Source organism: Acartia tonsa, chromosome 1 (assembly GCF_053477335.1).
Source record: "Acartia tonsa isolate MP-2025a chromosome 1, ASM5347733v1, whole genome shotgun sequence".
In the NCBI taxonomy this organism is placed as follows: Eukaryota; Metazoa; Arthropoda; class Copepoda; order Calanoida; family Acartiidae; genus Acartia; species Acartia tonsa.
In genome coordinates this window covers 56079595-56106886 of record NC_137260.1, presented here as the reverse complement: position 1 = coordinate 56106886, position 27292 = coordinate 56079595, and the positions used below count along the sequence as shown (strand labels likewise).

The window sequence follows — 27292 nt, the reverse complement described above, 5'->3', positions numbered from 1 at the left end:
ATTTAATATGGGATGAGGTCGACATTTCCCCCTCCTAACTTAAGTGCCCCTAGAGGCTTCTAGGGGCGTAGCCGCTAGTATCTATAAAATCAATAGCAATTGGCAGACAGACACGCAAATTTATATGACTTAATTATTAAATATCAGGGATCTAAACTGATAAGACAAAAGCAGATATATTGATAGACATCCCATTCCCCAATGATAATACACAAAATTACCCCTTCTGTAGATTAAAATTAGTTGTTGAAACCTTTTAAACTCAATTTAATGAATTTACCAATCAAAATTCACTGAAGTCCCCAAAGTTGTTCAGCTAACAGATAAGAAAGCGTTATTATAAATCTTTGGGGACTAGTGTAATAAACAGCACATTGTCCCCTCTTAAAGACAAATATCATCAAAAATATAAAAAATCCAAGGAGTCGCAAAAGCTGAAAGGTTTAATTCCTAAATGGTCGAATTAACCATTTTAATTTTTAGTTTAAGCAATTAATGTTCGATAAAAGTTGGACACTTCTATCATACATAAAACTTTAAATAACTTAGATACATACAGATCAAATCAATGAAAAGCTTCGCTTTAAATAAATAAAATCCTTATACCAAAGGGTAGTTGTTCTAACTTAGATATCCTTTATTAAATCTACCTGCCTTATTCAAAACCATTCACACACGCAAACACACACACACCACAGCAACTTTCCCTTTATCACGGACCAAAACAACAACAATGTCAGCTGCTAGCAGACGATATAGCTTATATGTAAACAGGAGGTAGAGTAGTGGAGGGGGAAGAAACCAATTCTATAAAGGTATGTACTTCTTTATTATATAGAACTAAGCATACGAATACAAGATTATAAAGGCACACGTTAAATGGAACTAAATGTAGGCCTTTATAGTGTAGTCTCTCAGTGTAAGTTTCGTGATGGCTTTAATAGCAGTTGGCTATTTTGGTTACAAGTTATTTTACAAAAAAAGTGTGAAAAACAGTTACAATTTAATTTCATTAAAATGTAAATAAAAGAAATATGTTTCTAAAATTATACATATTTTTGTAAAAATAATGTTTAAAAAAGTTGTACTTTTTTTACTTATGCATGCAATATTCTTCCTTTTATGTTTTTTTTTATTGAAGCTATTATATAAACAGGGTCTCTACGTTCGTACGTCACATAAGCTATTATCGTTATTTTAGCCATGTAAGAATTGTCCAATCGATTTCAAATTTTGTTTGATGATTCCTGTAACAGTTGAGTACGATTTAGAAAGCGTAGCAACTTCCTAATCATTATCAGAAAGCCAGTCCATTAAAAATATGCTGATTTTTAACTTATTTCAATAATATTTTATTCTCCTATCCTTTTTATTTTTGGAACTATGATTCCTAAAACAATAGGTTACGAGCGTAGCATCTTTACAATTAATTCCAAAAGTATGTTTATAAACAGTATAATGTATTGACGCAATATGAATATTACTACAATTTTTAAATACAATTTTGTTTACAATTATAAATCAAATTACTGCTTATTAAGTACTCACACTCTACAAGTGTAAATGTTAATTTCTACCGGTATTATTTTAGAGCTTCGCTTTTAAGGATGTTGTTATCCTTGTTTGAATTAGTAATCTAAAGAAGTACACAGTTTTATCGAATTATCTTGAAAGAAAGAAAATAAAAATTTGAATAATATTTATTTTTGAATCAAAAGATAATTTTCTAAAATTTTTTAAAATTATCTTTTTTTATCTCTTTTTTCTTCTTTATTGTTACATTTTCATTATAAATGTTTTTTTGGTTATAGTGTTGCGCTACTATGTACAAAATTGTCTAAATTAGATTTGTGTTATGTAGACAAAATGAGGATTGTTTTATAATAAAATGTTTGAAAGTAGTCATTGGACTCCATCAAAAATGGATAAATATAATAGATTTGGCCCAAGGTAGTTTCATTTAGTTAATTTCGGTGCTTAAAAACCAAAAAAAAAAGTTATTTATAGATGTATTGGTCCTTATAAGAAAAGAAAGACTGTATTCACATATATATATAATTTCTCCTTTGCAAGGAAGCTTGACAGCGGATGGTAATTAATCCTCCCGGCCAAGAGAACATCTCCCTTTTTATATTTTTTTTTATTGAAATTCAAGTGATTTAATGAGTAGACTATATACTAAGAAATACGAGATTGTTCTCCCTACTGAAAAAAATGATCGTCAATAATACTAATATCTGTAATCCATTATCAAACAAGAATATTTGAAATAACACGTAATTGTTTATCTGGTGAGTGTTTCTAGACAAAATATTTTTTTATAGTAATTTTTAAAAAAATCAAACAAGGATAATAAAGTCAAAAAGTAGCATATCCAAATGAAGTGATGTAGGTCATACAATCTCCTAGAAAGTATTTTTGCTTTTTTTTATAGATGTTTGTGTTTGTGAACCATTGAATTTTTGTTCACATTTATAACAGACATTTTATAATATTTGTTTGCCAAATTTGCCATTTAATTTTATGATAAAATTAATGTATTAAACCTTAATCAAACAATAAATTTTAGCTTAACAACAACGAAGAACTGTTGCTGTTTTTAATTACAAGGATGTGGCAATGAAGGATAAATTAATCCCCCCCCCCCCCCCTAACTATTATAATTGAATATCTTTGTATTGTAGCTTGTTAATATTGGAAAGTTTATGGTGTAGGTTGAATTATTCCCCATTGTCCCCCTCTATCCCCGATTATTTTAGCAAATACAAACAACAAATTAATTTAGATATTTTACTAAACTGGTCAAAATTAGTTTGTGAGTGTGTATTTGTGTGTGTGTGTATATGTGTTTGTGTGTGTTTGTATGTGTGTGTGTGAGTTTATAAATATATATAATGTATATATTTGGTTGAATGGTTTTAAATGAAAATAGATTTGATTATATTCAAAAACTTCTAATTCAGCTAAATTTCTGGATTTATCTATTCAAATTTAAATAATATTTAATCTTTTACAACCATGAACACATACAAAACAAGGATGACAACATCCATAAAAGCGAAGCACCGAAACGCTAGGACAAACGGACATTAACACTTGTATAGTGTCTGAATTGAATAATCAGAACATAAAAGTATAAGGGTCGAAGCAAAATTGTAAGTATATTTGTTGATGTATATTACATTTTTAGGACTTGATTATAGAGTTGCTTTGATTATAATATTGTTCTTTGTTGTTCCAGGAATCAATATACCAAAAATCAGATCAAACGGATAATTAGATCACTTAAAAATTAGTTGTTAAAAAAGTAGAAAAATCGACATGTTTAAAATGGACGTACGGACATTCTGGTAAAGAGTTGCTAGGCTTTCTAAATCTTACCCAACTACTACAGGAACCATCATGCAAAGTTTGAAATCGATAGGACAATTCTAACATGCCTAAATTAACGAATAAAAGCTATCTATCTCGGACGGACGGACGGACGGACGGACGGACCGACCCTAATTATAGAAAAGCTTCGCTTTTAAAAAAAAGTAGCGCACCATCTCTTAAATTCTAATGTAGGTATATTTTTTGTTGGTCTGTAATTGGTCATTTGGTTTGAATATGCAATTCTAAATACTAAGTGAAGCTGGATATGATGATCCCTTTATAAAGTAACAGGAAGACTATCCGTTTAAAGCGAAGGATCTCGCTAACTGCTATGTCACTTTTATATAAGGATTGCTACTTTTGGAAGTTATGATTCTTGTTCTGTTATTGCTTTGGTTAACTATATTGCAACTTTAAGAAAAATACGGGAAAATTTGAAAATGCCTTTTCTTAATTTTAAGAGACAAGAGAAAAATAAGTTTAAAAAGTTTTAACATGCAAATAATTTACAAGTTTCATTATTAACCTCAGAATTTCATAAAAAAATATTTTTTTATGAAAACTATCTTTGCAAAGACTTGATGTAAAGATTATTTTAATTGTTTGTTGAGAGTGACTTTGTACATAGTGTACGATTTATCAAAGCTGTGCAGCTGCAGCCGTACTCAGTCACTCTTTTTGGGGGAAGAAAAAAACAAGTTGTTTCGCCCCTAGTAACTAGAGGGGGGGGGGGACAATACAAGCCTATTATCAGTCCAAGACATCTATAATACAAAGTAGAACGATGTCTGTCTGTCTGTTTGTTTGTAGCGAAGGATATCGCTAACCGCTGAACCGATCGGTTTCTCCTTTACAGGGTAGCTTCTCATAGGTCCCGGGAAGGTTTATAACTATTTTCTTGGGGGGTGGGACACCCCCAACCACCCCAAAAAATGAAATTCCCCCCCCCCGAATGATTTTTTTTTTCTTTTTAAAACTAAGATTAAAATAGTGGGGTCGACTACCATTCCCCCCCCCAAAAAAAAAAAAAAATTCCCCCCCTAAATTTTTTTATTTTTTTTATTTTTCTTTTAAATCTAAAATTGGTTTGATTAAACCTCTGGGGCAAAGCCGCTAGTTTATTAAAAAGTAAAACACATTCCGACTAGCATTTTCTGAGATCTTAACTACAGACAAAAAGCTTACTTCTTATATTATTGGATATAAGTGTAACTGCACAAACTTGCTCTTCTCTCATTATTTAACGCCCTCTTTTTGGGGCATACAAAACCCTAAATACCCTAAGTACTGTAGTGAAGCAGGGAGGTAGGAGACATTATGGTGTTTATACTCTAGTCTCCAAAGTTTTATAATAACGCTTACTTATTCGTTGGCTCAATTAATAATGGGACTTTTAGTGAATTTGATTGGTTGGTTCATTAAAATGAGTGTCTATACGTTTTAATCATTAAATTTAATCTTGAGAAGAAGTATTTTTTTGTATCATTATTGGGAATGTACATCAATTTAACGGCCATTGTCTTATCTCTTTAGATCCCGGATGGGAAAGTCTTTGGTTATTTGAAACATTTTTCGTCGAAACATTAAGCAGCCGCATCCAATAGCCCTAAAATTAGCGGCTGCTAAGACCTGTATAAGATATCTTTAATTAATATATAATTTTCCTCTTGTAAACATAGTTTTAAAACAAACTTTGTTCATAGCCCAAACTTTATCTAAAATGTAACCATCAACATTTCAAATTCTAATTTTCTTAAAGAGATTGTTTCATGAAGAGGAAAAGATAAAGATTTGATCATTATTTTTTTCTTAATTCATGATTAAGTAACTTCTTTTTCATGGGTATTTTTTGTAAGAGTTATGTTTTTAACTTTCTTAATTACAAAAAATTATATGTGTTTTGTGGATTCAATGAAACTATAGATCCTAAACTCTCTCCCACACCTGTATGTCTAAACGTTAAATTTGCCTTGCCGTCTTTTTATGCTTCCTTCCTGGGTAAAAGTAGACTTCCATAGCGTCAAAGACCCTTTGCTAATTAGCTAAAGTCGTGAAATTACTTCCAATGAAACTAACTACTTTTACAAAGCAATTATATTTGGTAAGTAGACATTAACATTTCAAAGTTAATTTTTTCATAGTTTTCAAAAGTTTTTCAAAGTTGCATACTAATGAAACTAAGAAACAAGAATTCTAATGTGGAGAACAGCGAAGCTTTAGTTTAGTCAGGCTCGAGCTGCTCTTTTTCCTTCATATAACACAAATAGCGGTTGCACCATTAGCATCTAGCCGCTTGTATTCAAAGGGGTAGGGAAATCAGTAAAGTACCATAAAACTATCTTGGGACCTATATGTAGCTTTCATCAATTAGAATACTAAACTTAATTGAGATCTTATGCACCAGACAAAAAAATTACCATTTCATATGATAAAAAAAAGTTGGTCATGGAACACATAACCTAACCTAAAATTACCTATCAAAAGCTACTGTGAAAATACGACAAAACCTGCTACATTCGTTTTCTTTCCATGATTCCAAAAATTTTATTTTGTGATTCTCAACAGTTGGCATCTACAGCTTCTTAATCTTATTCTTTTTTTCTAGGGATCTGCTGCGAGGAGGACGGTTGGTGAACCTAATCATGGTCGTGCTTCTTATGGGGCTTCTCATCACTGCTCTCAATATTTGGCAGTTGTCAGCATTACAGGTATACTCAAGGCACAACCCCCGACTGAGACGTAACACGTTGTATGGAGTGTGAAAGGTTCGAATCTCGGCCAAACATCGCGTTATAAACAAAGACGTTAAAAGTGGTTCTACTGCTGCTATGTCATTAATAGTTAGAGTGGTGGACTGTTTTGGTCTAAAATAGGAGCAACTCGTTACTATGCACAGTTAGGACTTCCAGACAAAGGTCGTGCAATCAAAGGGTTGGTTTTCTAAAGAGCGTGTGGCCATATAATGATGCACACCAATAAAACAAGATTTGGCTCAAAGATGAACTAAAATAACATCTTGATGTGTATCCCGTCCTCGTAGGCTTTAGGCTATTCTCAAGGCAAAATTACAGAATAGCTGGGATTTATACATAATGTTTGTAAATTGAGGTTAGTACGGCAATGCAGAAAAAGGATAGAAAATGTGATTTATAAAAAAAACTTGTTTGAAAGCTTGTTACATGACCTGCTCAACAGGCACATTACGAATTTTTTATCTGTAAGATTTTTCTTTGAAACAGAAGAAATTGACATAAAAAGTCATATTCTGATAAAAAAAAATTCAAAGTTAGTAAGGCGCAAAAATGAAAATAAAATTTATAAGATTGTAATTATTTGTAGGCTCAACACTACGAGGCTGAGCACGCAGTACCTGAAGGACAAACTGGTGTGGAGAGTGGCCCCATGTATGTTGTGTATGCTAGACATCCGGACTCTGGATATCTTAAACATGTATATAATGTTCTAGATAGAGCAGGTTAGTAATCTCAAACTGGTGTGGAGAGTGGCCCCATGTATGTTGTGTATGCTAGACATCCGGACTCGGGATATCTTAAACATGTATATAATGTTCTAGATAGAGCAGGTTAGTAATCTCAAACTGGAATGGAGAGTGGCCCCATGTATGTTGTGTATGCTAGACATCCGGACTCTGGATATCTTAAACATGTATATAATGTTCTAGATAGAGCAGGTTAGTAATCTCAAACTGGTGAGGAGAGTGGTCCCATGTTTGTTGTGTATGCCAGACATCCGGATTCTGGATATCTTAAACATGTCTATAATGTTCTAGATAGAGCAGGTTAGTAATCTCAAACTGGTGTGGAGAGTGGTCCCATGTTTGTTGTGTATGCTAGACATCCGGACTCGGGATATTTTAAACATGTCTATAATGTTCTAGATAGAGCAGGTTAGTAATCTCAAAATTTAGTCTTTTTAATGTGCAATTTGCCATATTTGTTTCATATCTATTGATTGAAATTAAAGAAGACGACTGATATATTCCAAATATGGATGGTTACCTTTTTACTAGAAATTTTTTTATTTATGAATGTATTTGAAATAGAGAGGTTGGGTAATGGTATCAAACAAGGCTATTTTTCCCATTTTCCGCCCATAAAAAAATTGCATAGCATTTTTAAAAATATTTGATATTAAAAGTCCATAGTTATTTTAGTGTATACTGAGCTGGATCTTTAAATCATTTAGTGGTGCGCCAGAGGTGGTCCAGATTGGCGCACCTTATATCAATCTTTAAATCAAAATGGCATAGGCGATCCGGCGCACCCAGTGGCGCACGTCTGGCGCGGTGGTTACTCTCGTTTAGTGTAACCACTGCGCCAGATTGGGGTGGTTAAATAAATATTAAATGGGGTAAATTGTAATATTTCCTTAAATTGAGAAATATAGTCAAGCGAACTGTACAACAATTTTAAAACCACTGTTTGAGTGGGGGATAGGAATTGAGAAATTAAAGTGTTCCATAACAAGACCGTAAACGGTGTATGTTCGTAGAAATTTATATATAATTTGTGGGAAGGCTAAGGAATGAGTGAGTCGGATACTACGCACCTAAAAATATTATCATGAAATCATTTAAGAATAAATGATTATTGCAGGTTATAGAAGAGGAAACTATAATGTGACCTCAGATTGGGATGTTATGTGGGCCCATGATTATCCTTTCAAGAAAATTAGGTAATCTATTTATTTAATTATTTGTTTAATCCTTTTTTCAATCTTTTTATCTATCCCCTTTTTTTAATATCTTCCTCTTCCTTTTTCTTTCTTTTTCTTTCTTTTTATCTTCTTTTCATCTCTTAAAAAAAACAAAATTGAAGGGGTAGTTTCACGAAATGCATTTGAACTTAATTTAATGAACCGCATATTTTTTGCTAGTTAATGGGTTAAACTATATTTATATGGCATTTTCTACTACGTAGTTTTGAAAATATCAAGACTTGAAAATTGTCTTTTAGTGATATATGCAATTTAAAAAGACGATTTTCAAGTCTTGATATTTTAAAAATTACGTGTTAGAAAATTGAAATTCTTTAAAATATATGCCATATAAATGTAGTTTAACCAATTACCCAGAAAAAAAAGTTCCAGTTCACTAAATTAAGTTCAAATGCATTTCGTAAAACTACCACTTTAACATGATGTTTTCTTTTTAGAAGCGAAGTTACTCTATAATTAATTTTTCTGTTCGTCTATAAGTTTTAACGATATGGGATTATATGCGACTATTTAAGAAACTCAGATGAATTTTTTTGAAGATTCCCTGAACCAATGAGCATCAAGTATGTAATTTGCTTAGTCCGTCGGTTTGTCAGTCAGGCACAAGTTAGTTAGTGCCTCGTTACTTATAAATGTTTTCATCCTTGTTTTATTTCATAATTAAAAGAAGGTGTCTTAACTTTATTGCTTTTTATTTAGAATCTTACTATTTTTGTTCATAGTGGCAATTTTCTTCTTTTTTTGTTGCGTTTTAGTACCTTAAAACCGACTTAATATATTTTTTTTAAAACTTAAATTACTTCAAAAATAAGAGGTCTACATAAAAACCGATTGCATATCTAAATTCTATGGACAATTTTACATCTACTACTTACTAAAAGAACCGGCTAGCTATTCTAAATAAAAAGCAATAAAGTTAAGACACCTTCTTTAGGGATAAAATGTTGAAAATGAAGAAGGGTCAGAAAATCAACAAATTTCCCGGCTCTGGGTATATTACAAATAAGGTACCTATGTAGTGCTGTAGTAGTGCAGCTACTCTATAATTAGGGTCTATCAACCACAGCGTCATTATGCAGAGAGTGAGGGGACAATTGGATGTTTATTACACAAGTTCCCAAAGTTTATGATAACGTTTTCTTTTCGTTGGCTTAACAACTTTGGGGACTTGAGTGAATTTTGGTTGGTTGACTTATTTTGTCCAGTGTTCAAACGTTACAACCACTTAATCTACAGAAGGGGAAATTTTGTGTATCAGCATTGCGGATGGTCATAACGACAAAATGGTTAGGTAAAACAAAAATAAATTCCTTATTTATGAAGTACATCGCTCACTATTGAGTCTTTCGCTTAGTCTCAAACGCCTATATTTGCTTTTAATGAATGTTTCTTCGTGTTTCTTTTTTATTACTTTCTTTAAAAGTTTGTAATGCTATAGTTGTTGCGCTACTTCAAGCATGATTTATCTTTTTATATAACAGGACATACAATTTAGAATAACTTCGCTTGGCAATTACCTAGTTCAATAACCTAACGTCAGGTCCAACAACCCAGGATAACTAAGGGGAGCCAAAGCTGTCCTTTTCTGTTAAACCCATCAGATAACCAACTCACAGATTTCACGACCTTTGTCTGGAAGTCCTAACTGTGCATGGTAATGAGTTGCGCCTGTTTTGAAGCAAGTGATTATCCACAATCTAACTAATAATGCCGCGCACTCGACATATCAGAAAACATTTTTAATGTCTTTTGCTATGACGCCGAGATTCGAACCTTTCAACTCCCTGACGACGGGTGGGCGGGTGTGCTATGTGTTTAACCACGGTCGCTTGTCGAACGAAGAGGTTGTTTTATCCACAGATTTTTTTGTGCAAAATAATTACAGAAATGGTAAGAAATGAGAACAGCAATCGATGAAAACATATAGATAATGGAAAGAATCAGACACACATAAATACAGACAAAGAAACAGCCAGATAGAATAGAGTAGTAAACAAAAGATTTGAAAATAACATTTGGTATTAATGGTTTTGTTTGTTTGAAAATATATTGCCAGACAGAGAGGTAAAAACAAATCATTTTAGAAGACACAAGAACATTTGTTTTTATCCTTTATTTTTTAATTAAAGTTATAGCTTATTGTCAGTTGTCTACGGATATGTTATACTTTTCATAAACTCCTTAGAGCTGGTTTGATTCTTGTGACTTTTTTGAACGTTAAACATAAGTACAAATTCAAATATTATTAATATGCTGTTAAATGCAAAAAGAAAATAAATTGATACATCAAAAACACACAAAAAACGCACAAACTAAGAGCAATTTTGTCCTATGACAGTGTAGCTTTTTGTAAACCTTTCTTATTATTCCCCTGTTCTTCAATGAATTGATTTGCATAAACATTTGACTCAAAGAGTAGCTTCACTGCCAAAAATATTTTTTTTCGCAAAAAAAAATACGCAAAAATGAATGAAAAATTAGTTAGACTTGGGCTAACCAACAAACAAGAAATACAGAGATAGAGCATTGACTGATTTTATCATATTCATAAAAAATAGTGCTTAAGGAGGCAATTTTAAAGTACTGTGAAATAAATGAAGACTTTGATAGAATTTGAAACTTTATGAATTGGTGAGAAGATTATTTTATGAACCCATATTCCCTCTGTCCCTAGAACCAGCACCCAACTATTTCTACTTTCCCATAATCCCTCTGTCCCTGGAACCAGCACCCAACTATTTCTACTTTCCCATAATCCCTCTGTCCCTGGAACCAGCACCCAACTATTTCTACCATCCCATAATCCCTCTGTCCCTGGAACCAGCACCCAACTATTTCTACCATCCCATAATCCCTCTGTCCCTGGAACCAGCACCAAACTATTTCTACCAACCCATAATCCCTCTCTCCCTTGAACCAGCACCAAACTATTTCTACTTTCCCATAATCCCTCTCTCCCTGGAACCAGCACCCAACTATTTCTACTTTCCCATAATCCCTCTGTCCCTGGAACCAGCACCCAACTATTTCTACTTTCCCATAATCCCTCTCTCCCTGGAACCAGCACCCAACTATTTCTACCATCCCATAATCCGTCTGTCCCTGGAACCAGCACCCAACTATTTTTACCATCCCATAATCCCTCTCTCCCTGGAACCAGCACTCAACTATTTCTACTATCCCATAATCCCTCTGTCCCTGGAACCAGCACCCAACTATTTCTACCATCCTATAATCCCTCTCTCCCTGGAACCAGCACCCAACTATTTCTACCATCCCATAATCCCTCTGTCCCTGGAACCAGCACCCAACTATTTCTACCATCCTATAATCCCTCTCTCCCTGGAACCAGCACCCAACTATTTCTACTATCCCATAATCCCTCTGTCCCTGGAACCAGCACCCAACTATTTCTACCATCCTATAATCCCTCTCTCCCTGGAACCAGCACCCAACTATTTCTACCATCCCATAATCCCTCTGTCCCTGGAACCAGCACCCAACTATTTCTACTTTCCCATAATCCTTCTCTCCCTGGAACCAGCACCCAACTATTTCTACCATCCCATAATCCCTCTGTCCTTGGAACCAGCACCCAACTATTTCTACCATCCCATAATCCCTCTCTCCCTGGAACCAGCACCCAACTATTTCTACCATCCCATAATCCCTCTCTCCCTGGAACTAGCACCCAACTATTTCTACTTTCCCATAATCCCTCTGTCCCTGGAACCAGCACCCAACTATTTCTACCATCCCATAATCCCTCTCTCCCTGGAACCAGCACCCAACTATTTCTACTTTCCCATAATCCCTCTCTCCCTGGAACCAGCACCCAACTATTTCTACCATCCCATAATCCCTCTCTCCCTGGAACCAGCACCCAACTATTTCTACCATCCCATAATCCCTCTGTCCCTGGAACCAGCACCCAACTATTTCTATCATCCCATAATCCCTCTCTCCCTGGAACCAGCACCCAACTATTTCTACTATCCCATAATCCCTCTGTCCCTGGAACCAGCACCCAACTATTTCTACTATCCCATAATCCCTCTCTCCCTGGAACCAGCACCCAACTATTTCTACCATCCCATAATCCCTCTCTCCCTGGAATAAGCACCCAACTATTTCTACCATCCCATAATCCCTGTCTCCCTGGAACCAGCACCCAACTATTTCTACCATCCCATAATCCCTCTCTCCCTGGAACCAGCACCCAACTATTTCTACCATCCCATAATCCCTTTGTCCCTGGAACCAGCACCCAACTATTTCTACCATCCCATAATCCATCTCTCCCTGGAACCAGCACCCAACTATTTCTACCATCCCATAATCCCTCTGTCCCTGGAACCAGCACCCAACTATTTCTACCATCCCATAATCCCTCTGTCCCTGGAACCAGCACCCAACTATTTCTACCATCCCATAATCCCTCTGTCCCTGGAACCAGCACCCAACTATTTCTACCATCCCATAATCCCTCTGTCCTTGGAACCAGCACCCAACTATTTCTACCATCCCATAATCCCTCTGTCCCTGGAACCAGCACCCAACTATTTCTACCATCCCATAATCCCTCTCTCCCTGGAACCAGCACCCAACTATTTCTACCATCCCATAATCCGAATAAACAAGTTTACCAAACTTGTAACAAAATCTGCCCAGGGTTAAAATGTAATTTTCCTGTAAAAAGAAAAAGTTTTTTTTCTTTTTCTTGAAAAGATTGTTTACAAACAATACATGGACAACATTGAGTGGGGGAGAGGGTGGGATCTGTATCATAGAAAAGAGGCGTCCACATAATTGAGGGGGAAGCAAAAAGGGAATGGGAGGGTAGGACATGTCAAGAATATAAAATTTTGAAATACCTTTTTGGATGAAGTTTGGCTTATGGAATTTTGATAGTCATGTAGTTACATTTTATATTTGCAATAGAGATAATCTAAAGACATACTCTATAAATCAGCCAATAGGAGAACAGTAGAGGTACATTCCAGACATGTCATTGGTTTAAATTGTGTACAGATTATGCTTGGAAGGGTATCTTTTCATTCCGCTTGAATGCAAAAAATGTTGTTTGTCTGCTATGGAATCCCTTTTTAAGTTTGACGAATTTTGGGCCAGGTGGACACTCTAGAACTATTATGTCTATTTTAATAAATATTTTCACAAACACTAATATAACAAGGACGATTATGGCTATAAGTTGCGCAGCAGCAATTAGCTGAAAAATATAATGATTACGCTGATTTACCTTTTTAATATAATTTTTATGAAAAACAGAGTAAAGTATGGTAAAGAAAGAATATAAATAGTTAGATAGCACTTTTGGTAATATAAATAATGAAGACAAAATGTTATTGAGGGAAAAAGAAACATTATTTACAGAGATACTACGAATTCTTCAATTTGATGATGCAGTAAAAAATGAGAATGTTTAAGAATTAGTTTACTAATTTTCCTTTATGGAAATGAAAAGCGCCAATTTGTACTCCATTTTTTTTGCAATTTAATATAATTTTTTGCACATTAGATTTGTGCAAAATAAAACCTCGTGTACGACCCTCCCTAATAAACGTTGCTTATTAATGTAATCAAGACGGTTCAATAAATCCATTTTAAATAAGAAATAACAATGTAAAACTTTGAAAAGGTTTACTTTTTAGTTTAGATAATTTGTCCTCATTTATCTAATAAAAATATGTATAAATTGAAGAGAAAAAATGGCGAAGGTAGTTTTTTCAATTCATTTCAAACTAAAGGGGTTTCTGTGCTCTACTAGACACTTTTAGGTAATCCACCTTCTTTTTATATTAATAAATTTTAAAGTCTTGATTGCATCACGGAGGGACGTTAAGATTTAACCCCCCCCCCTCATTTTCACCTCAAATTGTTTATTTTCTCTTCTCTTTTTATGCAATTAATTAATATATAATATGTGCTAATTTCCCCAAAAGTAATAAATCTTTGCTACCCAGCAAAATAACACTTTAAGCAGCTCGGCTACTCTAAAACTAGACTATGTCTCTGAATCAGACAATAAGGAACCTAATAGTAACAGATATACTTAAAGGTGTGATATTTTTTATGGTTTCTATGTATGAGGTTTTTGAGAATAAAAAGTGTGTTTCAACTCATTGTTTTTATTGATCACTGTACTGTAACTATTTGTTCAACTTCTTAATATTTTATTATGTTAATTAAATTCTAGATGACAAATTATCGTCACAAAGCGACCCTAATTTCTGCTGGGTGTAAATCCTGATAGTTTGTGTGATTGCGGCATTGTGCGCCCATCTGCCCCCATAATCTTACCTGGAAATAGATAAAAGTGTCCAGCTCTGGTGGTTCTCCTGGAGTCCTAATGCCTTGTAAATGGTCAAACTTTGTTGATGGATGGATCCTGCAAGTTTTATTTTTGTTCACAATTAATGACTGCCTTCCTAACTATCTAATCCTTCCCCCACAAGAAGGATATTGGAAACCAACTACTGCCAGGAATAGGAGATGGCACCAGAAAAGATTTTTTTTATATCTTTACAAAATTGAATTAAAAATTCCTTTATTCAAATTTCCTTTTGATTTGTAATCATTTTTTGTGATTAAGTTTTTTTCGCTTCAAATACCATATTTTACATGCATCAATCCTTTATTTTAAAAGCAGATTAGAATCTGTGGCTTGATGACGGTTTTTTTGAACCTGTCGATGGTTGAAAGTCAGCTTTTCAAGGGTGTATCCTGTGGCCAAGGATAAAAAGTCAGCTTCAGCTATTATTATAAAAATGAATGACTGTGCTGTAGCTTTCTCTCAAAGTTTACCAACAAAGCTTTAATGGAATTTGTGCTGATTTTGGGAAAGAAAAATACAGAAATTTGGCTGATTGATTTATTTGATGCATTTTGCATTCTTATGTGCATCATCTAGCCGCCTTGCTCCTCAATCCATCCCACCCCACCCCTCCCAGATATATGCACACACACAAATAATAAGAGTATGTATTCATCCCTCTACTCACATTTAATAGGATCTTAAATCATTCAAGTTTGCTCTCTAGCTTTAAAATGCATGTAAATATTTTATTCTTTCCATGTATATATAATGATATGCAGTTTAAAATATTTCCAATTTTCCTAATTATTATTACTTTTTATTAAACACCTGATATTCAGGTGTTGGCATTTTCAGCTGGATCTAGCTGTCAGAAACATTATATAATTACTTTGCAGATTTTTCAAAAAAATATTTATTTCAAGGATATTTATTTGCTTACCTTTGTTCCATCCTAAAATTCAATGTTCGTATTCATAAAAAATAACAAAATTCTAAAAAGAAGAAAATATTAAAAAATGTAAAAGCAAAAATTAGAGAATATTATTAAAAATACTAGTTTTAGAAACAGTAAATTGTTTTTGGTTTATCACAAAATTTGTACAAAAATTGATTAAAACTGTTTTTCCAAAACTTTATTTGAATTTTTAAACAATATCATAGTTTCTTATATCATATCTAAGTAAAGAATAAAAAGTTTTATAGAATAAATGCCAAACTATGATAATTTGTAGTGTAAAAAGTTTTTCTGTTAAAAGTCTAAACTGTTTCTCAAGAGTCAAGTTTTCCTCCAAGAATTGTCTTTTAATATCAATCATATATTATATTAAAGTTGGATATTGTTTTATTTGGAACAGAGACACTCGAGAACAAGGGTTTGTCAGTATAATGGTCTCTGATAGAAACACAAAACAAAATAGGAATTTTCTCCACTGTCATATGAGATAATTGAAAGTATGCTATTTAATCATATCTGAGACATATAAAAAAGATGCCTTTTTATTAAATTATCACCTCTTTTTGTATTTTTCACCAATTCTCATATTTTTTTGTGTTTTCATACTATATCTCAGCTATTATCTATTATAGCTACCTAACCTAGATTCTCCTAATTATTCTGCTTCCTAAAACATTATGTGTTAGTAACAGTCTGACCTCTCCTTTGTTGCCTGATGTGCTGTTTATTGTTGTCTACTTACGAACATAAATGTCCTTGATTTGGAAGCTTTTCTCTGTGTAAAACTTTTCATATTTTTAACATAAAAATATCATAAACCATAGAAATTTTATACTTTTAATAGAAACTCCTCTTACAATCTTGGAATACATATTTTTAATGGGATTTTTTCATAAATCAGAATAGTTGTATGGCTTGGCTAAAACTTACACACACACACACACACATTTCAATGTATTCAGTTGCTTTAAAAGCAGATGAAAATATACAACTTTAAAATACTTTAAATTAAAAGGAAATAATTTTGTAATCTACAACTGACAATGAAGATTGAATTCGCAACATCTCTTTGAGTCTCCAAATAATTTAACCTTTACCATATACAGAATTTTAATCTTGGGTAGGTTAAATAATCCTATATCCTTTCCTTGTAACACTGAATACTATTTTCCTGAAAAGTTTGGAATTGAAAATATTGAAAATTTTCGTTTTCCTTAACCAAAAGAAAGTAGTTGTGGTATGAGACAAATTATACAAAGCTGGCCAATCCAATTATCCAAGGTCTGTCTCCCTGTCTCCAATTGTTGCACTTTTTCTCTTCTTTTCTTGGAGATATTTGAAATTGGCAGGTTTTAGTCTATTTTATGAAGAAAAAAAGACCAGATTTCCAGTAAAAGATGTTTTTAAATTTTAACCCTGCCCTTCCACTTTTTATAAAAGTAGTTCTAAAATGGGGTTGCTAAAAGAGCAAGAAACAAAATCAACATACCTGAACTCTTTCATCAATTCTGTTTACGATGATTATGGTATAGGTTGAGTTACAGGTTTACTATAGGATGCAGAAACTAAATTATGTCCACACACACACAAAACACACATAGATTGATTATAGTCTGCATGAATATTATAGATAATACAATTATAGATTGTCAATACATTTTCAGAAAAATGGTTTCCAACAAACATTTTATCAAATACAGCTGGGGACATGAAACCAAAACTAGTATATACTGTTCAAAATATGGTTGTTAATTATATACAAAATCTCAATAGTAAGAATAGTTGGGGACATTAAACCAAAAGTCCCAAAAGAACAACCTTATTGAATGATTTTAAAATGACAGTTAAAAGCATTGTCATAATAATAAATATAAAAAAAATTTAAGTAAACAGTTAAATTCTTAAAACCTTCATATAATTTTTACTGTTTAATAGCCTGATTTCTCAAGCTTTGTTTTTATGGATGCTCTTATCCGTTATAAAGTACTAGCGGCTTCGCCCCAAGAGGTTTGATCAAACCAATTTTTCGTATTTTAGATTTAAAATAAAAAAGAAAAGAAAAAAATTTTTTTTTGGGGGGGGGGTAGTCGACACCACTATTTTAATTTTAGTTTTAAAAAGAAAAAAAAATTGGGGGGGGGGTATTTTTCATTTTTGGGGGGGTTTGGGGTGTCCCAACCCCCAAGAAAATAGTTATAAACCTTCCCGGAAACTATGAGAAGCTACCCTGTAAAGGAGAATCCGATCGGTTCAGCGGTTAGCGAGATCCTTCGCTACAAACAAACAGACAAACACACAAACAAACAGACAGACATCGTTCTACTTTGTATTATAGATATCTCGATTACAAATATGTAAATACATTTGTGAATTTAAGTTAGAATTTATAGGAATGTACATTTTGATTCTTTACTGTAAGGATTGGTTTAGCAGTCTCAACTGAAATAATGTTTGATTATTTGTTAATGCTTGACTGAACATTTTTACATCTGGAACAGATTGTTTATTCAGTTTTTGATCCCTCTTTAAAAATGCAGCAATATTTTTAGAAATATATTTCATGAAATGCTTCTATTTATTGATTTTAATAGGATTTTAGCCAAAGAAAAAATCATGTATTGTGTTAAAAAGAAAGGATTTTCAACAAAGAAAAAAATATAGGGTTGATCCGTTTTTTATTAGCCTAGTTCTGGCCAAAAACAAAAAGGAATTGATACAATAATATTTTATTTTTCTATCCGCGAAAAGCTGCCTACAATGATACAAAGCAATAAATAACTATTATGATCAATTTTCTATAAAATGTATCGTATCTATTGACAATTCTTCACTAAAGTGAAGGTAAAAATTAATATGGTCAAAAAAAAACTTTTTTTAAACATTTTTGTTTCAGGTGAACCTTGCTACTTCTGGGTTGAGACATGTGCCTCCAGCATTCAGCATTCCTAAAGAAAAAGAACAGCTTCTTCAATATGCTAAGTAAGTTATTATATTTTAAACTAAAAACTTGAAAATGAGTCATGAAAAATATAAATAAATAGGTCGGGCGATTGTAGATATACCATAAGTAAAGGTATGAAGTACACATGAACATCACAAATAAGTACAACTTATCGTCAATTTATGCCTGTTAGAATTGTTCTATACATTCCAAACTTTGCATGCTGATTCCTGTATCAGTTGGGTTTAATTCGAAAGGTGTAGCAACTTTATAATCGTTACCATAAAGTCGGTACGTCCTTTTAAACACAATGATTTTTAACTTTTTAACTAAAACATTTTTGTGTGATATTTAAATCTCCTATTCAATAGTGCAAGCGAAGCATTTCTAGAATAATTCCTAGAGTTTAGAAATGTAAGTATGTCCTAAAATATCGTCTGATTTTAGAGCTTTGCATTTAGGGATTTTTTTTATTAAATTTTCTTTATTTTATTTTATTATCTTTTTCGTCTTTTTAAAGTACTGTACTTTATTTGTATAGTTTATTTTGGCTTTAGCTTCAAATAAATTTGCATAATGTCAATGCATACATATTTTATAAGCAAAACTTTTAGAGAATTCTTTAATACTTTAGTACACAAAGATATTTTTAAATTCTTATGATGTTTATACTTAGCAAGGAACAATGTTTGAATTTATTTTCATTTTTTTTGCATATCAGTTTCATAAAAGATAAATCTTTTCTGGGCTTAGTCGCCCCCTTATTATGAAATTTTTTAACTTTAGGTCAGGTTAGATTAGGTTTTATTGGGCACAGGGAAGCCGAGCATGGTTAGGCAGAGATACTAAATTTAACTTTAGGTTAGGTTATATAAGTTACAGGGTAGCCCAGCGTGGTTAGACACAGATACTAAATTATACTTTAGGTTAGGTTAGGTTATATAGGTTACAAGGTAGCCCAGCATGGTTAGACACAGATACTAAATTTAACTTTAGGTTAGGTTATTTAAGTTACAGGGTAGCCCAGCATGGTTAGGCACAGATACTAAATTATACTTTAGGTTAGGTTCGGTTATATAAGTTACAGGGTAGCCCAGCATGGTTAGGCACAGATACTAAATTATAATTTAGGTTAGGTTAGGTTATATAATTTACAGGGTAGCCCAGCATGGTTATCCACAGACACTAAATAAAGACTACCCCTCTCCCATCACTTTCAATTTCTTTAAGAAATAAGGGGAGGAGTTCTATGCTCGTTAGGTATTTTGAGGGAAGGCGCCACTAAATTTTTTATATCATAATTTTCAACAAAAAATTATAAACACCGAACGTCCTTCGCTGTAAAAGTATTATATCATACTTGTTTTTTTATGCGATTTTACATTTTACATCAAATAGAGCCAATTCAACAATTTTATTTAAAGACCACTTTCCACTGGTATGCAATCATTTCTACACATGTATTAGATTATCACTGAGTCAGAATCGCTTATTATTACAGCAGTAAAAAATGTCTTTTCTTATTTACTTTACTTTTGTTTATAAACATGTTCTTTATTTATTATTTTGTTTTGTTGTCAAAATAAAACACTTTGCGGATATCATAAAATGTCATTTGCTGCTGGTGTGCTATCCCTTCCACTTCTCACGGGGAATTATTTATTGTCCTTGTATATTATAATGTTAAGTGTTTTGCAGAGGTGATTGGCATTTTCTTTTTACAAACATATTCATCAGTAATTCAGTAAAGTTCAAATCAAAAGAAATGATAAATAATTTAAGTAGTTTATTTATTTCTACTTAAGTTCCTTTATTATTGTAATAAAACGTTTTTAACTGATTAAAGCATTTTTAAGAAAATTTTTAAATATATAAGACTTTGTAAATCTTATAATTGTACATTCTATATCCGCGGAAAGTGGTTTATGATACGATGAAAGAAATAACTATTATTTAATTAAGGAAATATCCAGATAAGCTATTTGTGCAGAAGAGCAATAATCATCGAGGAATTCAAATCCAGGTAAGGATTATTTCCAGTATGGCTTCAAAACCGATTACTATCCGCTGGATTAGAAACGGATCTAAGCCATACTGAAAAGTCGTGTTTCATATACTGTTATAGAAATTAGCCGACCCCTTATATTCAATTCTTATTTTAAAAGTCAAAGTCAAAAAAATTGGGAAGTCATTTGTTTTCTAGGGCCGATTTTTTTGAAAGATTGGTTGTCACTAGTAAAATGTAGGTTTTTTAGCCAAAAAGATGAATACTCAGGAAATTCGACCTGTTATCATTTATTTATACCTAAATACAGAGCCCCACGTCTTTATTTAAATCATAAGTGCATAGCCTAATTTTTTCATATTTTTTATATTTTATACCTATTAAAACCCTCTATTTTCCAAAAATCTAACAACATTTCAACAAGTTTTATTCATTTATTTTATATAGGGTTCTTTTAAATCCACAATAATATTTGTTTTGTATAGAAATACATTTAATAAACTAAGATGGCATTCAAAATTTTTTAAAAATTTCAAAGTATATGAAGATTTCAACTAAATTATAATAGCAATTCAGATCCTCATACTGGAATAGGTCACTAGGACAAACAAACATTAACACTTACAGAATAATCATAATATATATAAATGTCTAAAAGTTGAAACAAAATTGAGTAAATTTGTTGAAAATCTTGACGTAAGGACATTCTGGTAACAACATTACAGTTGCTACGGTTTCTAAGTTATACCTACCAAAGCTAAACTACTACAGGAATCACCATGGAAAGTTTGAAATCGATATTAATTCTAACATGTCTAAATTAACGAGAAAAAGCTCTGGACGGACCAACCCTAATTATAGAAAAGTTTCACTTTTAATAAACACATCACTTTAAATTTATAATTCATAGTTACAAATATGTTTTACAATAATTACAAAGACAGGTTGGTTCCTTCAGATTTATTACATCTAAGCCTTCCTTTGCACCAGATTTTACAAGCGTAATTTTCACTATATCTTGGCAATTCTTGTCTTCTTTCACAAGCTACGCAAATTATTTTTCGAGCTTTTAAATGATCTATTGCAAAATATGGTAGTTTGATATTAATGAATCAATCACACTAAGGATGCTGTGAGTATTGGTGCAAAAAATATGACATAACAAAAAAATTAGCCAATGAGAGGCCACTCACAGCATCACACTAAGTATGAATTTTATTACTAACAAGCTTCCCGGATTTTTCATTTTTTGACTCGTGGATTTTTTTTACTTATGTTAAAAACATAAATTTATACCTTTTTCCAAGAAAAAAATATACTCAAGTTCGAATGCAGTATATTTTTTAGGCTATGCACTTATGATTTAAACAAAGACGTGGGGCCCTCTATATAGGTATAAATAATTGATATCAGGTCGAATTTCCAGAGTATTCTTCTTTTTGACTAATAAACCTATATTTTACTAGTGTTGTAACCTCACCCAAAATAGTTAGTAGTTAGCAAGATCCTTCGGTACAAACAGACACACAGACAATCTTAAAGACAGGCAGACAAACTCATAGTCATCCATCCTGTTTCTTTTTTATATAAAAACTAGCGGCTACGCCCCCTAGAGGCCTCTAGGGGCACTTGAGAAAGGGGAAATTGAATTGGATAACCCAATTTCTTAATTTAGATTTTAAAAGAAAAAGAAAAGAAATTTTTTTTTCTAGGGTCGATTTATCTTGGGATGGTGGTGGTACCCTCCCCCAAAATAGTTATGAACCTTCCCAGGACCTAAGAGAAGCTACCCTGTTAAGTAGAACCCGATTGGTTCAGCGGTTAGCGAGATCCTTTGTTACAAACAAACAAACAAAATAGACAGATAGACATTGTTCCTTGTATTATAGATAAATTAGTATATTGATATAAATACATATTTAGGGTATAACCCAGTTGGACCTGGCTACCGAGGGAAGTTTTGTGCAGGAGTATATTGACAAACCATTCCTGATTGATGGTCACAAGTTCGATATTGGTATTTACACAACACTCACCTCCGTAGACCCACTCAGGTTAGATAACATTTATTACCAAAAACTGATATAATTTCAGGGATAGGACAATGCAATATAATAATTCTACCTTCCTTTTTATGTGTTGAATACTTTTTCTTGTAGCTGTGATTTTTTTAGTGGAAAGGGTTTTAGATTGATTTAAATGTCATTTAATAAATTATCCTTGTATCTCTCTTCACTGAAAGTGTAGTAGCGGCCGCAGTTATCAGCCGTTACTGAGTTCGTTTATTACGGCGGTGTAGACAGACGTGGACAAGCTTTGTTATAGAGGAGCTGCGCTTCTCTATGTTTCACCAACAACAACTAGAATATCAGTTAAGGTGTGGATTTATTGAAGGTTCACAAAGTACTAACTATAATAAAACAAAATGATAGATACATGGATTGGGATAATTAATAATCAAAGTCATAGGTTAAATATAAATGTACAAACAACAATAATTGGCAAAAGTTAGCTCCCTCCCTGAAAGGGGTGGAGAATGGCAAGATAAATCAGAATACACACAATAAGGTTGTCAAACTATAAATACTTTAATACATGGGGGGGGGGGGGTTTAATGGCCCCACCTCCTTGTCAAGGGAGATCACTAGGACCGCCCTTAAGTTGGAAGCGAAGCTGACCTACAATTAGGGGCATTGGGTGGTGAATTCCTGATGCCCTGGGCATGTTTATAACTATTTTTCTGGGGAGGATACCACAACCCTCACATTGAAAGAAATAGCCCCTAGAAAAAAATATAATCCTAGAAATATTTTTTTTTAAAACTAAAACTGAAAATGAGCAGGTTTCGATATCCTTTCCGACTCCCCCACCCCTATCACCACCAGCCTCATGTGCCCCTAGAAGCTTATATAAAATATATGGAAGGGGCATTTTTCTTATAGCTTACTAATGCTTAACAGATAACCCAAAAGAGAATTTTTACAACCAATATCAGCAAAGCCTTTCGATGCTTGAAAAATGAAAATAAGGAATTTTAGAAAGTACATTCCATAGATGGTACATGTTTAGATAACTATTAAAGTCCCTACTTGGTTTAAACCATCGTAGCTACACTATGAATCTTAAGGTTAAAGTTCACCTGTCTGACATAGCTAGTAGGTAAACAGTGCAGTAAAATTATGTACAGTAAATTACGTATTAAAAATTCATAATTTTTTTTAGCTATAGTCCCTTTCGTGACAACGCCTTTTAAGGGGCGTTTCGTCGTATTATTACGGTTGATTTTTTCCTATTTCTAGCCACCTCAGGAGGGGGGGGGGTTCTAACCCTGCGGGGCCAATTGCCTAATCTAACCTAAAATAACCTATCAAAAGCTACTACTATACCCAAATTTTCTCTTTTATAACATTCATGCTGACAGTACACCAGTCCTATTTTTTTCTGTATCTTTCATTTTTATACCTGTTACATCTTTATTAAACATTTGTAGGTGCACTAGTCATGAACATTTTTTAATATTCATTTATTGTATAAGTCTCTTTATTTGATAGAAATGTGCAGTACAATGTTTTAACATTTTAGCACACACAATTATTTGAAAAAAATATCATTAGAAAGAACTGCAAATATTTTATTTTATTAAATCTTCAACATTCCATTTTTATGTATATTATTTGCCATCTACTACTCCTGTAATATAATTATGCTTTTTCGAGATTAATGAAAATTCGTTGAAGTAAGTGAACGTCATGTAGTAGTGCACTCATTTAATTCCAGGCCTTTCACCATTTAACATCTACTATACAACCTTTCAAGAATTAAGGGATCTATTATATAACATTTCAAGAATTAAGGGATCTACCATATAACCTTTCACAATTTAACATCTACTATATAACCTTTCAAGAATGAAGCTATCTACCATATAACGTTTCACCATTTAACATATACTATACAACCTTTCAAGAATTAAGGGATCTACCATATAACCTTTCAAGATTTGATATATACTATACAACCTTTCAAGAATTAAGGGATCTACCATGTAACCTTTCAAGATTTAACATATACTATACAACCTTTCAAGAATTAGGGGATCTACCATATAACCTTTCAAGATTTGATATATACTATACAACCTTTCAAGAATTAAGGGATCTACCATATAACCTTTTAAGATTTAACATCTACTATACAACCTTTCAAGAATAAAGGGATCTACCATATAACCTTTCAAGATTTAACATATACTATACAACCTTTCAAGAATAAAGGGATCTACCATATAACCTTTTACCATTTAAAACTACTATACAACCTTTCAAGAATTAAGGGATCCACTATATAACCTTTTATAATTTAACATCTACTATACAACCTTTCAAGAATTAAGGGATCCACTATATAACCTTTTATAATTTAACATCTACTATACAACCTTTCAAGAATTAAGGGATCTACCATATAACCTTTCACAATTTAACATCTACTATAAAACCTTTCAAGAATTAAGGGATCTAACATATAACATTTCACTATTTAACATCTACTATACAACCTTTCAAGAATTAAGGGATCTACCATATAACCTTTCAAGATTTAACATATACTATACAACCTTTCAAGAATTATAAGGGATTTACAATACAACCTTTCACCATTTAACATATACTATACAACCTTTCAAGAATTAAGGGATCTACCATATAACCTTTCACCATTTAATATCTGATGTGCTGAAAATGGATTGCCTATTTCATCCCTAATTTCCATAGTTGTACAGCAGATAACCCAATTTTTGCAAACGCTATTTTCAGCTACTCGGTCAAATGGAAAAGCGATATAATGTATAAACGATTTATTTATTATACATTCAAAATTTTAATTTTTCAAATTTTGATATTTTTTGGGAAGTTTGAAACTTTTTTTGCTAGTAGCAAATATTGAGATAGGACGCTGAAGCTAGGTACACTTTCAGATACTAAAATTCAGTACATCTAATATCTACTATACAACCTTTCAAGAATTAAGGGGTTTACAATACAACCTTTATAAAATTATGGGATCTGCTATAACCCCTTTAAGAGATGAAAGTTATATTGAAAACAATAAGTTTGGAGCATGAACCAATAAACGACCTTTTGGGCATGTTGCCACTTAATACAACTTGAACTTACCAAGACGCAGGTCATGATATTATAGAGGGGAAGTGTTTAAATAACTGTATGTCCCCATCCCGTGGACCCTTTACAGACTTTCAATTGGGTCTTTGAATATCAGCCATTAGCATCTGATATACAGCATGACCCTCGAAAAAGTATTTTTAAGCATCTGCAGCCCTTATTTCTCAATGAATTATTAAAAAATGCATATGTCCTTGTTCTCCATAGTATTCCACGTAAGTAGATATAAAAATATCTTTTTTTACCTCCATTAACACCGGAGATTTTTAGAGCTAAAGTTTTGAAAAAGTGACTGAGAAAAAGAATTTTTTTTTGTTTCTCTTATTTTTTGGATGGTTATATTATGTTTTTCTGGCAACTGAATAATGAGACACAAAGAAAAACAAGTTAACTAAATATTTCTTTTTTATTTCACAAAAAAATATAAATTTTTAATGGCAAAAAATATTACTGAATGAATTGATTATTTGCAAATTTTAGGTTATTTATTAACCCTTATTTATAGAAAAGGATTAATTATGACAGTTGCTCCGCCTACTTTTCTGACATCTCAATTATTTAATAGGGGGTAAATTAAGCTTTTTAGACTAAAAAATCATTATGGTTATTTTTATTTTCTTTATAACTTTTTTGTTATTAAAGTTAGGATTGTGAAACAAAAACAATTTTCCTGCTATATTCATAGAGATTTATTTATTTTTTTAATCTTCAACAATTTTGCCTAATAAGTAAGTTTTTCAAAATATCATTAAACTAAAAAGACTCAAAAAATATGTGTAAAAAAATGCTTTTTACTCAAAAACTAAATTTTTTATTTCATTTTTGTATAAAGTTTCTGCTAGTAACAAAAATAAAAGGATTTCTAGCTTAATTTTGCTAAAAAAGTCGTTTCATGTTAAAAGTTACTTTTTCCTCAGTCACTTTTTCAAAACTTTAGCACTAAAAATCTCCGGTGTTAATGGAGGTAAAAAAAATATTTTTATATCTACTTACGTGGAATACTATAGAGAACAAGGACATATGCATTTTTTAATAATTCATTGAGAAATAAGAGCTGCAGATGCTTAAAAATACTTTTTCGAGGGTCATGCTGTATTAACACAGCCAAGTTGCTACGAAAGAGTAGAAAGCAATTTGCTAGTAGACAAAAAAGGTCCTCAACTTTGGGGCCAGGTAGTTATCTCGATTTTACATCTATACTTATAAAGTTTTTGTCCTGATAATCTTTATAATTGGACACATCTATAATTTAAAAGTAAAATTTCGCTTTATATTAAATAAGTTGAGATTTAAAAAGTTCTTGTGCAACTGACCATTTTTATAGCGAAGCTTTTTTTTATTTTAACTTTCTATTATTTTTTTTAAAAATGAAGTAAAATGTAAAACTTTAATTAAAATAAGATGATTTTTTCTAGTTTTCCCCATCCCTCTGATAATACATGGAGCACTCAGTACACTTGGCAATTTTATAACTTGGTGTTTAATAGCATTTTAGAAGCTGCGCTATTCTGCATTTTACTAATGTCTGTCTGTAGCTTAACATGCATTGCTTTCACTCGGCGTTGAGGAGGTGATTGGTTTGAATTTTGGCTCAAATCGCTTAGTAACTAGAAGTTGTACCTACTACTGCTAAGTATTAATAGAAAGAGGTTCACAAATAGGACTTACAAACAAAGGTCTTGCAATCAAAGGGTTGGTTGTCTGCAATAGTTTAATGTTAGTGCCTTGGTAACTCCTATAAACAAGAATCTTTTCTCCT

General features: G+C 32.4%; 1 protein-coding gene across 1 annotated transcript in view; it reads left to right on the top strand.

Annotated features, from left to right (window-relative positions):
* The first annotated feature begins 1854 nt into the window (after window positions 1-1854).
* The window catches only part of TTLL15 (tubulin tyrosine ligase-like 15), a 44326-nt gene continuing 18888 nt past the window's right edge, over window positions 1855-27292 (top strand). The window contains exons 1-9 of the mRNA XM_080171678.1: window positions 1855-1950; window positions 5981-6083; window positions 6715-6850; window positions 7079-7174; window positions 7992-8070; window positions 9047-9119; window positions 18298-18383; window positions 20308-20368; window positions 22274-22404. Of these exons, the coding sequence (XP_080027804.1) occupies window positions 1889-1950; window positions 5981-6083; window positions 6715-6850; window positions 7079-7174; window positions 7992-8070; window positions 9047-9119; window positions 18298-18383; window positions 20308-20368; window positions 22274-22404 (827 nt within the window). The 5' untranslated portion in view covers window positions 1855-1888. The remainder of the gene's footprint in view (window positions 1951-5980; window positions 6084-6714; window positions 6851-7078; window positions 7175-7991; window positions 8071-9046; window positions 9120-18297; window positions 18384-20307; window positions 20369-22273; window positions 22405-27292) is intronic.